Raw genomic sequence first — 13,620 nt, forward strand, 5'->3', positions numbered from 1 at the left:
AATAAAATCTAACCACTTAGATATTCTGTGTCCATTTTGCTTTAGCTTCTCTAAATTCGGATGATCGGCCCTTAGCAGACGTACTCAAGCGACAGATGCGCAAATAACGTGTCGTCGTTAATTATAAGACATTGTAGCGAGCAGTTGCACTCAACCAATGGTAAAGTTCGTCCCTTATTCACTTAAGTGCCACAAGGCGAAGTTTTTTTCTTTTGTTTTGGATACAAAGAATCCTACAGTACTGCTTAGTAATTGGGCTTCGTTATAGGGATAGGTATGGAGAATTCAGTGTTCTTTTATAACACATAACTACGTTTTTAGGTGTGAGAATATGTTAACAGATATCAAAAATATGTTTATAATACATAGGGTTATAAAAACAAACGAAAATATATAAAAGTAAAATAGACATAAAAACAAAAATAAAAAGTTTTTGCAAACGTATAAATTTTGGAGTACCGCATGAAACTATTTTATAAAAAGCTTCATTTAGTTTGACTTATCAAATCGGACACCAAGAAGTTATGTTTGAGTTGACTAAATAAGCGTAAATAATTAATGACGAGTCGTAGGAATAAGACCTGTTGTGTTAAAGCCCCCCGCTGACACCACACAGTTAACAATTCAGTTTTCAAACACTCTTTTGAGGTTTGAGGTTGTAGTTTTGTGAGTGGGGTGCTCAACGTAGGAAATAAAGGTTAACACGTACTGAACCAAACGTTCCAATTAACTTTGTATAAATTATACTACGAAACTAGCGCCGTAATGGCTTGCTCTAGTGAATGAAATGGTGCTGATAGAATTAGACCATTTAAACCTAAATTAAAAAAAACAAGCACGTTTGAAATTGGTTAAAATGTAAAGCATTATTTTTGCAAAGATAATTTTATTGAAGAATATCCAGTGATTAATAAAATTTGTCCTTCTATATTTGATTCCGCGATATACAGAGTTTAAAGATTGTAAAAAGTGAAAGAAGAACAACTCTGTATGTTGCAGATATTAGGTTAAATAGGTAACAGAAGAAACCGACGATTCTAAGACAAATGAAGTTATCTATACTTGTAAGCTGCACATAGGCTACGTATTTTGAGTAATAAAGATATATTTTCAATACTATTTTTTCATTGGTTGCGCCTACCGCTTTAAAAGATAAGATGTTTTTGGAACGACTGCTGTTATCACACTATAGTTCATGTTTCCGTGTTAGAAGAAACGAGTGTGGTTATATAGTAGGATGGGGGAAGATGGGACACCTTTAGCATATAATATCCAGATATTCTGATCGTGTTTTAAACAATTAACAACCGTCTATGACAGTCATAAGGACATAGTTTCATATTTCTTTAAATGTTCTCTGTTTACTACTAAATGGGACGAAAAAAAATGGAGTTAAAAAGTGTCTCATCTTCTCCCATCCTACTGTATTGTAACTACGGGTGACGCTATGGTAACCTAACTACAAACGTCATAGATATTTACGCTTGGGTGGACGCATGTGATCTCAACAACATGTCCAAACGTGACGTCATGGGTTGAAAACGGGGACATGTGTCTACATGTGGACAACAGAAATGGTAAATAAATAAGAAATTACATTTAAAATGGTAAGTTGAAGGTCTTTGCGCAAATTGAGCCGAATGTAGGAAAAAAACTATTTTCTGGAAACTTTCAGTTATAGGACTTCAAAGCGTATCTTCGAATAAAGAATAATGCTGACAACAATGACTGTAATTTGGTTTCGAAATGTTTATTCTAGTCCTTGGAACTTCAAGCAACTTACGCACGACCGTCGTCTGTATATTGCCAACGCAGGTCAAACTTGCTGAATCACTCCAACTTTTTAAACATGCAAAGCATGCACAATACGATTCCGCTAATACAGTAACCTGCTCTATGTATTTTCGCAGCGAGTTGGCGTGTGTCTGATACATCTTGCAATTTGTCGGGTGGTAGACTTGCAAGAATAAGCAACATCACAGAACAATCAACCTGGTTAAACTCTTCTGCTCAGTACTGGATTGGAGGTTTCGTGGCGGCTTTGGGTAAATAAAATATATAGTAGGGTGGGGAAGATGGGACACCTTTTCATTCTATTTTCTTGAACTGTTTGGTGGGAAACAAAGATCAGTCAAAAAAATATAAAATCGTAACCTCCCAACTCCCATGGACCTTTGGCAATTGTTTAAAACAAGATTAGAATATGTAGATACTATAAGCTAAAGGTGCCCCGTCTTCCCCCACCCCACTATATAACGCATGAATAAACGGAACCTGCTTGCTCTTATGGCGGGTTAATAACAATCGTTACTGCACGAGTACTCATATGTGGTAAACGAATAAATTTTCAAATAGGACGATAGTGGTAAAGTCAAGCTACAAGTCATTCCTTTAACTTATGGGAGGGTGGGGGAAGACGGGACACCTTTAGCACATAATATTCAATTATCATAGTCGTGTTTTAGACAATTAACAACGGTCTATTAGAGTCGTGAGAATACGGTTTTATAATTCTTTGAACGTTTTTTGTTTACTATCGAATGAGAACGGAAAACAGAAGAAAATGTGTCCTATCTTTCCCCACCCTACTATATCAACAATAACGATGTATTGACTTCCAGTTTATCCAACGTATTTCGATCGCTGCATCACCGGTCACGCTCGTGGCAATGACGTATGCTACCACATAGTGACGAAACCGATGAAATGGTATGACGCAAGCAGCTATTGTGACGAAAGTGGAGGGAGGTTGGTACAAGTTAAAGATGAAGCAAACAGCAGATACATCGCCAATGCGTTGACCGAAACTCTAAACAGGTAAATCTACTTCCGAAACAAACAAAGCGATTATTCCGCATCGTATCGTTAAAAAAACTTAAAATGATGTCTAAATATGCGTCACAACTACCATGTCATGTTTATCTATGAACATCCAATAACTAAAAGGGCAACCAGCATATTCTACAGAGATTGGGGCCAGTTTTCGTCGGTTCAACATTGTCTTCATGTATATATACAAATGCTGTTAGTGGCAGTCCTAGCATGAAGTACGTATACGGCTTGGTTTGCCATGGGTTCTATGGGGGAATGGCAGAGTTGGCCCATTAGCCATCACAAGAGTCTTACACCATCTTTTTAATATAAATAACCAAGAAACCACACACAGATCATCGGCTGCGGTTAAATACTGGATAGATGGGAAACGAAGCGACGAGTTTTCTGAAAACTTTCTTGATCGTCAAGGTAACTTGGTAAACTACACCAACTTCGATCCGTCGCAAAAAGTTAAGGATCTACAAGGAGAGCTTTGCATTGAGGTGAAAATGAAGCATATAGGTGTTGTTTATGTTAATAGGTAGAACGTAGTCCCGTTGGTACTGTTACCCATACGTCCAAAGGAAAGAAAGATGTTTCAATGCGGAAAAGGTGGGTTTGTTGTGTATGGTTCATTTCATTGACCAGTGGCAATCACACATACACCGCAGTTCAATTATTAAGTCAGTTCTAACTTAACTTCAATGCAAATACAGAATATTAATTGCTCCAACAGAATGGACAATAATATTGGAAAGAGCACCTAACACTCAACACTGAACTAAATTGCAACCCAATCCTCAGGTATCCTTAGCCACATCCCAACCATCAACTGGATCAGGTTCAAACTCTCCTGATAACTTCGGTTACGATCCTTATTATCACGAAGCAGGTCCTCCACTGTTTAATATGAAGCCATGTACAGCATCACGGATGTTCCTGTGTGAATATGATCTCAAACCCTCCGAAACTCCTCTGGATGATGCAGGATCAAATAAAACTTACTCTCCTTCTCATGTTGGATCATGTGATGACATCATCATGCTCTCAGCTCTCTCTAAATCCATCTTGTCATCCACATCAGGAGAAAACAGCAACTTATGGACAGAAAAAGAAAAATCCCTACTCTCTCAATTCACAGGAATAGTATCCGGACATTACATTACAGCACCGTACAAAGACAACCACAATCCATCAGCCCCCGGTTTAACTTATGAGTTAAAGTATTGTAATATTCAAGAAACTAAATCAAAACTAAACATTCCAAGTTACACACCACAGCAAAAGTTGCGCCTTTTTCTAGCTTTATACAGGTAAGAGATTGATATCACACAAAACTAAAGGTTGCATTACACTCACTGGGCTACATGACTTGATGTCAAGCCAGAAAATAGTTTCATCTAAAACAGCTGAGAAACAAAAAAAGTCATTCATAAAATGCCAACAAAGTGTTGGTAAAACTGATAAACAATGGAACTGGGAAACTGGTACAATAGTTTCCACACAACTACTTAAAAAAATCCAGAACACTTTTAGTCTCATCATATTCATGGAGTTAAAACTTTGTGTTTTACGAGTTTTTGTTGTATTGCAAACACAAAAACTGATATAACATTACGTATCATTGTTCAACATACCATTATATTCCTGCATTAGATGGTCCGAACTTGAAGGTGTTCATAGTGATGGAATACAGACATTGTTACACGACAATCAGTTTAACTTTAATGGGAACTCCACATTCAATGGAAGTTGTGTGTTCCTTTATCGAGGTTTGTTTATTTTTATGAAAGTTATATGATTTCAATGAAAAGTCTGTTATAAAAAATTAAATGACATTATCAGTTTAGTGGTCACACAACACTTTCGAATATGAAGTTATTGTCCAATAGTTGACACTGAGACAGCTTAAGCAAAAAATGTCTAAGCCGACCAAAGTTATGTCTACATATCTGCATGTGTTTAATAAATGCAACTAGAAATATATAAGCCACGTATAGCTTTATTCTATGTGAATAAGCTCCTACAGGGTTCCCAAATGGACCTTGAGTTTAGGCTAGCCATTAGGCCTACACCCCACCTCTCAACTATTTAAATTTAAATAATTTAAACACAGAACAAAGGAACTACAAATGATTGCAATTAGGTTTCATTCAGGTATTAAAAAAACAAATATAACTATAACTTCTGTTTAGACCACTGGTACACAGGGCCATGCTGCAAACCTCGATATTCTATGTGTGAATATCCACCAGAGGTTGCTAAAGAGATAGCAAATGAACAAACAAAAACCAAAGAAAAAATTAAGGTAAGTGTAAATTTTAGACTACAGCGAGATCGGACAGGAAACTGGGATACAGTCTAGATTTGGTCCATTAACCTCGATTTATATAAACTTACAGACTATCAGCGATGATCTGAAGGATGTCACCTCATCTTTAAATGGGGCAGACATCTCCTTCTCCTCTGAATCATTTGAAACTGCTCTTGGAGTCCTTCAATCCATAGTGGAAATCACAGAGGAGCACAGGGAGGAGGTTTTGGAAGATACATCACTTGAAACCCTGAAAGATATGATGACTGATGTGTTATCACTTGTAGATACCTTGAATAACGAAGATATAATGTCAGACTTGGAATCTTTTCAAACTTCCGAGGTAAAATATTAAAATGCAGACAATACCTAGTACCTACATTATTGTCCAATTTAAACTCTTTAAAATTAAATTACCAATCATTATCATTAATTGACGATACTATCTTAGAAAATAACATATACATACATACTTTTGTCACATGCTTTCTGTTCTTAAAGATTCTAAGTAATTAATGCAAATATGAATAAACAATTTGTAACCAATTTAATATATTACATAAGATAAATAAAAATTAAAAGTCAAACATTCAAGAAATGAATTTAACAGCAGTTAAAAATATCTCTCTTTGACTGAAGTTAGTGTGTCAACTGTAAAAGGTTGTTTTGAAAGAATAATTCCCTCTAATAAAAACTACCAACACCTCATGTGAACAATAACTGAACCTGAAATTGAACTTTTGAATAAACTAACAATCAGACCTGTAATAATGGATTACCTCATAATCTCTACCATTGTTATTCAACTATTGTTCAGGTTCCGCAGTTATTTATTATTAATGAAGTTTATTTTCACACAGATGGACAACAATGTAAATTTCTTTGTCACAATACAAGCAATAACATCTCTCAGTGACATCATAGCTGATTCTGTGACGCAGGAATTGGTTGGAAACACAGTCACAAAGATTAGTTACCAAACAAACTCAAGTGGTAGTTTAAACTAGTGTTCTATGAATAGAATCATATTCAGTCATATGTTAATTGTGACACAAATACAGCTCTTTTACATAAACACATTTTTATTACGCAACATGTAATGAAAGGTTTTTATTTAAAAACAGTTTTGGGTAGTTAAGAAGTGAACTGGTCCAAAGGGAAAACAATGACACAGCAAACAGAAGAAAAAATATATACGCATTAAATTTCTGCAAAATACATTTGCCAAGATATATTGGTAATTGGTATACCCAAACATATTAAAAGTTCTCAGCCAATTTCGACCCAACACCGATTTGTATTGCTCACCAGAACCATAGCATGCCTTCAATCAAGCACATGCTTTTACAAGACAATACTAACTTTCTGATAAAAAACATGTATGCACAAAAATGACTGCGTTCGATTTGTTACACTTAAACAATTTTTCGATACTATGACGGTCCGTGCCACCTACACAGAGAATTAATACATTAGCACGTGAAAAAATAACTGTTATAACTTGCAGAAGTCCACATTCTGTCCAGTAAAGAACTTGAGCTATTGGAAACAAATCAGCAAATGGTTTATTCTCCAAACACTATTGCTCCAGGTTCAGAAATCACTATATCACTACCAAGTCATATAAGAGAAAAAGGTAAGCGTATAAAGATAATGCCTTTTATTATTAACACTATGCACGAAAATATATATCAATATTCTGTTGCAGCAAACCAGAAGAAAGTTTCAATCGTCTATGCAGCATATTCACCCGATTTATATCAAACAATGGATACAATGACAGTAAAGATGACACCTACAATGGTAACTGTGCTGAATATGTTGTACAGATATGTTATTGCTACAGCTTAATCAAGCACTACATATGTATGCCCCATGTCAACAAGACATTTCTGGTTATAAGTAAGATCATGCGGCGCCGTGGCGTAGTGGTTAGCGCGCCTGCCTGTAACCATTAGGTAATGGGTTCAAGGCTCGTCGCTGCTACCATTGTGGGCGTATGTGTCCTTGGGCAAGACACTTAACGACAATTGCTTCAACCCAGTGGCACTAATGGGTTGTCCAAATTATCAGCCATACATAAAAAAATAAATAAAAAAATTCAAAAAAAATAATCACCCACAAAGTGACATACATGGCAACTCGTAAGCTGGCACGAGGTGTTAAACCCGTGTGATAACGACTGTCGTTTTCCGGTCACGCGAGGATAAAATAAGTTACATTCATTACATTCATTTCATGCCAGCTGTTTTATATTATAGTTAACGTTGCTACTGCAAATCAATAATTTTTGCCGTTTCAAGTGGTTCTTTTCAGAAAACTAATAAATCCATTGCAAGTGATGGAAACACATCAACATTGGTCAACACTGCATGGAAAATGGCAACACCGATCATTACTGCCACCTTGAGAATGGAAGGAGAAAGTTTTTCAGTCCCCATTACATATAAACTTCACAAACTGGTAAAAACACTTCATGTACTTGGACATTATTACTTAACCAATAAAATTGTTATTAGACAAACAGTTTTGATGGGATTCCAGTTCTAGAATCAGAGATGTGTTCATTTCTTTCACATTATGATGACAAAAGCATTTGGTCAGACATTGGTTGTTCTGTGATGTCATCAGAAGAAAACTTCTATATATGCAGTTGCAACCACACAACAGACTTCGCAGTTTTATTGCTTGTGTACAACACAAATATTGATGTAAGTTGGAATGTATTACACTTTCAACATTGACTTTTAACACAATTCTCTGATCTTCTTTAACCTTTGTTACATCCATTTAACCCTTTGGGGACGAGATATATTTTAACAAATTTTCATTTTTGACCGACTGTCACATATTGCTCTCTAGCGACACAGGTGTTTGTGCTGGCGAAATAAGATCAATTAGACTTTTGTTCTTTGGAAAAATTGCTACAAGATTGTATTTTGATTTTTTTGATGACGTCATCAAATTTTGAATGACGTCATCAGAAATCTTGTATTTATGTGTAATTTGGGTTTTTAGGTAAAAAATACATAAGGAATCTAGTGCAAAGTTGATTCCAGGTTTGTTTACTACCTAACTAAAATGATTGTTTGAATTGGTGACGTCTAAGGGGTCAATTACGTCACTTATAACCTGATGACGTCATTTTTTGAAAGTTCATTTTCGCTAAAATCGTAACAAAACTTGCCAAAACCGATTTATTATGAATGTAAAGGTAGAAACAACATGCAGAAGCAAAATGAAGTTAGATAATACACACAAAAACATAATTTATGTAAAAATTGCTTCAGAATACCTAAAAAACTTGCAAAAAAAGCTGACATAGCCGTTTTTACGCAAAACCACATTTTTAACCGGTAACTTAGACGGGGAAGCCCCAGAGCAACATAGAGATCAAATAAAATCGCTTTTATTGGACAGAATGACGTTAAAACCTTGATTTTTGGGCAGAATATAGACCATCTTCTTAAAAAATACATTACGGTTTTCAAATCAAGTTTGGTAAAAACTTTTAAATGCTATGATGCCTTTTTCAAACGTTATATTGGTGGATAATTCCTTCCTCTTTCAAATAAAACCAACTGTAAGAAATTTTACCTACTATAAACAAAATTATGAACTTTTATGTGAACACCTGTTTCAAAATGCATATTTGCACTACTCGTCCCTAAGGAGTTAACTACAATATTCAGATTGACCGTATAAAAAATCTGGTTTTTCGACTGTTTGAGCCAACAAGACACACATGAATGTTTTAACTCGACAGTAAGCATGAGGTTTTTCGTTACACCATGCAAAATCTCACTTGTGTCATATACCTCACCTGCCACAAAAATACTAGAGCACATAATCATTATGTTTGCCTTCACAGATCTTCGGGCATCATAAATGGGTTATCTTCTGGTTATCAATGATTGGTGAAACAATGACAATATGTTGTCTCATAGCAGCAATTGTAACTTATGCTCAACTGGTTAGGTAAGTGAAGTCTTCAGTTACAACCAACAGCCAATGTGTTGTGCAGTTGGCAATCATGCGTACAATGACACAATACTTGACTAAAAAATTGAGTTTGAAGTTTGTGCAAATGATTTAAAATGGACTTGCTTTATGTACAATTCAACCACCTAAAATTTAAACTTGCAAACATAAGCGCATTGGTCTAATGGTTGTTTCTAACACTAACACAACTTGATTGCTATCATTTATCTTAGTTGGACTTCTCACAGCAATATAATCTTACCTTACTATTACAGCTACCTAAAGTCAGATCGCCCTGCAGTTCATATAAACCTGATGGTGTCGTTGCTTGTATCTCATGTGTGCTTACTCACAAGCCAACTGGCTACAATAACGTCTGGTTTGTCTGGGACAACTGAGTCTAGTCGTGCATGTTCAGCACTCACATACTTCCTACATACATCATTACTAAGCAGCATGGCCTGGATGTTTGTGGAAGGAATTATATTATATAGGTATCAACACTTATTCCATATCACTGGCTCTTGAAAATTTCTAAGCCTTTGTACAATAGAATCAGCCAATCAGGTGTCTAAAATACAACAAACATAGGGTATGTACTAGAAAACACTAAAGGTTTCATGCCACAACCACCAAGCTCATACATAATAATGACCAATTTACAAATAGCAATGTCGATTTACCATCCAGAATTTTGTGCAGAAAGATACTGATAGTCCTTACAAGGGAACCACAAATTATTAGCAAGCGTTATTACATCATTGGATGGGGAGTTCCCTGTTTAATATCAACATTGACTCTGATTGGCCGAACTACACAAAATTTGACCTATCACAACGAGAGGTGAGAACATAACTTCTTTTTAGTAAGAGTACCACAATATTTATAGAAAAAATCAGGATTTTTGTATTTTAAAGCTCTTGATTGCAGTACAATATTTGTATGACATTTTAAAGGTGCTGGTTAACTCTTCAAGATGGTATCATATGGACATTTGCTGGACCAGTGTGTTTTGTTATTGCGGTAAGTTAAATTACTTTATATGTACTTTTTATTTGTGTAAAATATCCATTGTAATATTTAAAACGATGGTATAAAACACACAACTTTTCGGAACAAAATCGTTGTGTTGTAACAAAGCCTATATTTAACAGTTCAACTTCACCATACTTGTTCGAGTATTAATAGTGGCAGCTGCCACACAGCAGAGAAGATTTCTGCGCCAACAAAACAGATATAAACCGACTAACAGCAACCAAATACAACAAAACATACGAACAGTAGCTCGTGGTATCTTCTTTCTTACACCACTATTAGGGTTAAGTTGGGTGCTTGGATTTTTTGCAGCAACAAGTGTTGTTCTGTCCTATGTCTTTGTCTTCACCAATGCTTTCCAGGTGAGAAAAATTCTATGCAGACTTACTGCATTACTAATGATTTCTCGCTCATCTCACATCACAACATTTTTGTAAAACTTATCATTGATTACTAAACTCAATCAATTTGGACAAAAGTTTTATTATCTCCTTATACAGGGTGTGTATCTTCTTCTCTTTTATGTGATACTTAACCCTGAAGTGAAGTGTGCTCTGTTGGAGAGAAAAAGAGCAAGACAAAGAAGCTTTCTGGTCAGTAATTTCTTTAATTCAAGTATAAAAACATGAAATCAGTAATGCAATGTTGTATGCATATCAAGACATGCATGCGTAGTACAACAACATTCCGTAAACCAGAGGAAAGTTAATTTAAAGACTACAGAATGAAATTAAAGCACACTACATTGCAGGCAATCTCTGGATTGGGAAGTGTCAGAACTTCAACTCAGAATACATGGAAGCAAAGATTGTCATTTACATTCCTTAATAAGCTAAGTCTGTCACCTTCAACTTCAGAAAATACATCTCCAGTTTCAAATGAACTAAACACCCAAAACCCAAAAGTAGGTTTAACTGCATACGCATTACTTGATACCACAAATTTACTTAAAAACACTGTGCCATATGTAACCCACATTTACTGTACAGTTATGGTGCAAATTAGTGTAGCATTAAATTTAACTTTATATAAGTTGATAAATATATTTTCATTAATGCAAGAGTGAGTCCTGGAACTGCTGTTAAGGTGATTGTGACAGAGTTTAAGTTTAGGTTCAACTAATCCTCTCTATACTGAAACACCAAACCCAAATTTTTTTTGTTTTAGGAAGTGCAAGACTTCAATGAAGAAAATCTTTCTTCCCGACCCTGCAGTGGAAGGTCTAACTTGAACTTTATCATATCTCCAGCACTTAGAAATCGAGGAAAAATTACTCCAACTCCAGAGCGTTGGTCTGACAATTTAAAAGGGGAAACTAATGAAGCTTTTATGGGTGATTTGGGAAATGATGAATATATAATGTCAAGACAAACAAGTGGCATTGAATTGAAGAAAACAGAAGACCAAGATGATGGCGACTTGTTTGGAAACATGTCAGATGATGGCGGATCCTCTTTAGAAAAGCTGGAAGATACAGAGGAATATGAGCAAGAACTGAGCAATGAAAGAGAGCATGTTAAAGAAGAGATCTCTCATCCTGATTCTGAGTCTTGTGGTTATGCAGATCTAACTGAGACAACAGAAAAATTGGAAATTGTTCAAAACAACAGAATCAAAACAACAGAATCAAAACAACAAGAACACAAACAGAGAATTAAAGTAAAACAAAGAAGAAAATCTGCTCCTGGGGAACTTGTATGTCGATCCAGGTAGAATAACTTTAGTTGATTATATCAATGTAAAAAAAAGAGGGTTATAGCACCCATGCCATTACAGCTGCTGCATTTAAGCTTTAAGTAATTTGTGATGGTTTAAATAGTTAAGTACATGGATGTTGTGGGTTCATTGAACAATATTTACTTTACAATGTTTAAACCCTTGTGTTAAAGACCATCCGCTTCACTTAACAGACTTTCCTTTTTATGTTAAAAGTTCTTAATGCATAGTTGATCATCAGAAAATAGGCAACAGCCTGGGGTAATAGTCTTATTTTATTAAATATAATACATATATTTGTTTATGCAGAGCATGCCATGTGTGCAAGCCACATCGGTTACAACATAAACGAAAGAAAAAAAAGAAAACAGAAATTCGTGCAGCTTGGCCTGAACAAGCGAGCAGTAACAATGATCATTGTGATGTCATGACTAAAATGCCTGTACTGTTACAAAACAATCGACCACAAAGTACGCAATCTAGAGACAGCGGAATCGGGATTTGATCTTTTTAAACATTTTCTCAGTATTACTTTTCTCGTGAATTAAGCACAAATTTAGTGGTAAAGATGTCAAATAATAAACGTACCTGATAGACTTCCTGCAGTAAATACATTTAGCAGAACTAATGAATTGTTGTAGACCACATCTCTTACCTGCAACCATGGGTCCCGGGCTTGTAGATCTTGGCGACTTGTATATACCATATGAAAAGGAGAGGCAAGTCTATATTACTTGTCTTCTATAAATAAAGATTTAAGTTACGAAAAGGCTTAGTTTAAAGACCTCAATTGTTCTATTCTAAGTCTGTCGTATATGTGTTCAGCACAGAATAGCTTTGCATGCTTTTTGAAAAACGCTCATCTATTGTGACGTCAGGCGCCAAATATTTAGCGCCATCCGGCGGTTATAAGTACCTACAAATACGATCGGGTGTAAGGATTTTTTTAAATATTACATTACATACCCAAATTATGCTGTAATGAGCTATTTCAAGTACAAGACTTTAGTTCCTTGATACTTTGGGATCCGCACGTATATGGCATAAAATGCGCGAAAGCACCTGGTGTCCGCACGTGTATGGCATAAAACGCGTAAAAGCAAAGAAACTCGCTCAATCTAAGGTGTGTTGTGTGTGTTATTGCATTTCAAAGCAAACAATCCTATAAAAAAATCATTAGGTGTCACTTGTATATCTCCGTGTGACAGGTTAGCGTCATGTGTTATTAAACAGCAAACTATTTCTATCTTGATGCCGAGCAAAGTCATAGATGGTATTTTTTATGGGGGATGATCGAGATACCACGTATTTGTAACTTTTGTAGGATAATATATTTTTCTCGGTATGGTTTTTAACAACCCAATAGCTATAGCATTGGGTGGGAGGGAAACTGTGGGGTAACTTGTACACATCTGTCTGCAATGGCCCAGCATTGAGCCTGGAATCCGGAAAGTTTTGTTACAATGGAATCGCCTAAACCAATCTGCCATGTCTCCATACAGAAAGTACCAGCGTATAACCAACCGCAGTAAAACAAAGCTAAGTTTGTTACCAAGACAGCTAAACAGCCAAACCAATCACGGCCAACTATCTCTAGTAGACCGTAAACCAATATATAGTTTCCAAAATTACTCTTTTATGAGTTAGGATTACACTTTTCTGTACATTTCCTTGTCAATCTTATAAGAATTCTTAAAAGAAAGTTTCACGAAGAATATTTTTCTAATTTAAGGCTAGAAAAAAATATGTTTTTCGTAAGT

At 35.6% G+C, this 13,620-nt stretch overlaps 1 protein-coding gene across 2 annotated transcripts; it reads left to right on the top strand.

Moving 5' to 3' along the window:
* Positions 1 to 432: 432 nt before the first annotated feature.
* On the top strand, positions 433 to 12,456 carry LOC149730682 (uncharacterized). 2 transcript variants are annotated; one of them, XM_089885299.1, is made up of 23 exons: positions 433 to 1,064; positions 1,475 to 1,577; positions 1,911 to 2,045; positions 2,622 to 2,817; positions 3,167 to 3,317; positions 3,619 to 4,127; positions 4,471 to 4,586; positions 5,010 to 5,122; positions 5,217 to 5,471; positions 5,989 to 6,121; positions 6,636 to 6,764; positions 6,837 to 6,931; positions 7,445 to 7,591; positions 7,648 to 7,839; positions 9,000 to 9,106; positions 9,385 to 9,603; positions 9,812 to 9,952; positions 10,066 to 10,132; positions 10,264 to 10,506; positions 10,645 to 10,737; positions 10,896 to 11,048; positions 11,312 to 11,853; positions 12,170 to 12,456. In XM_089885299.1, the coding sequence occupies exons 1-23, from the start codon at positions 1,047 to 1,049 to the stop codon at positions 12,363 to 12,365; spliced, it is 4,053 nt and encodes a 1,350-aa protein (XP_089741425.1). In that variant the 5' UTR covers positions 433 to 1,046; the 3' UTR covers positions 12,366 to 12,456. The 2 variants fall into 2 exon arrangements, with proteins under 2 accessions (XP_089741425.1, XP_089741426.1); XM_089885300.1 differs by lacking the exons at positions 433 to 1,064; positions 1,475 to 1,577; positions 1,911 to 2,045; positions 2,622 to 2,817 and having other exon boundaries at positions 3,288 to 3,426.
* The last annotated feature ends 1,164 nt before the right edge of the window (positions 12,457 to 13,620 follow it).

The sequence above is a fragment of the Ciona robusta genome, chromosome 9, assembly GCF_009617815.1.
Source record: "Ciona robusta chromosome 9, ASM961781v2".
Classification (NCBI taxonomy): domain Eukaryota; kingdom Metazoa; phylum Chordata; class Ascidiacea; order Phlebobranchia; family Cionidae; genus Ciona; species Ciona robusta.

What these genes read in the sequence shown, in the direction of transcription:
- LOC149730682 (XM_089885299.1), top strand. An exon ending in ACATGTGGACAACAGAAATG is followed by an intron (nt 1,578 to 1,910) that starts GTAAATAAATAA and finishes GTATTTTCGCAG; the next exon opens with CGAGTTGGCGTGTGTCTGAT. An exon ending in TGTACAACACAAATATTGAT is followed by an intron (nt 7,840 to 8,999) that starts GTAAGTTGGAAT and finishes TTGCCTTCACAG; the next exon opens with ATCTTCGGGCATCATAAATG.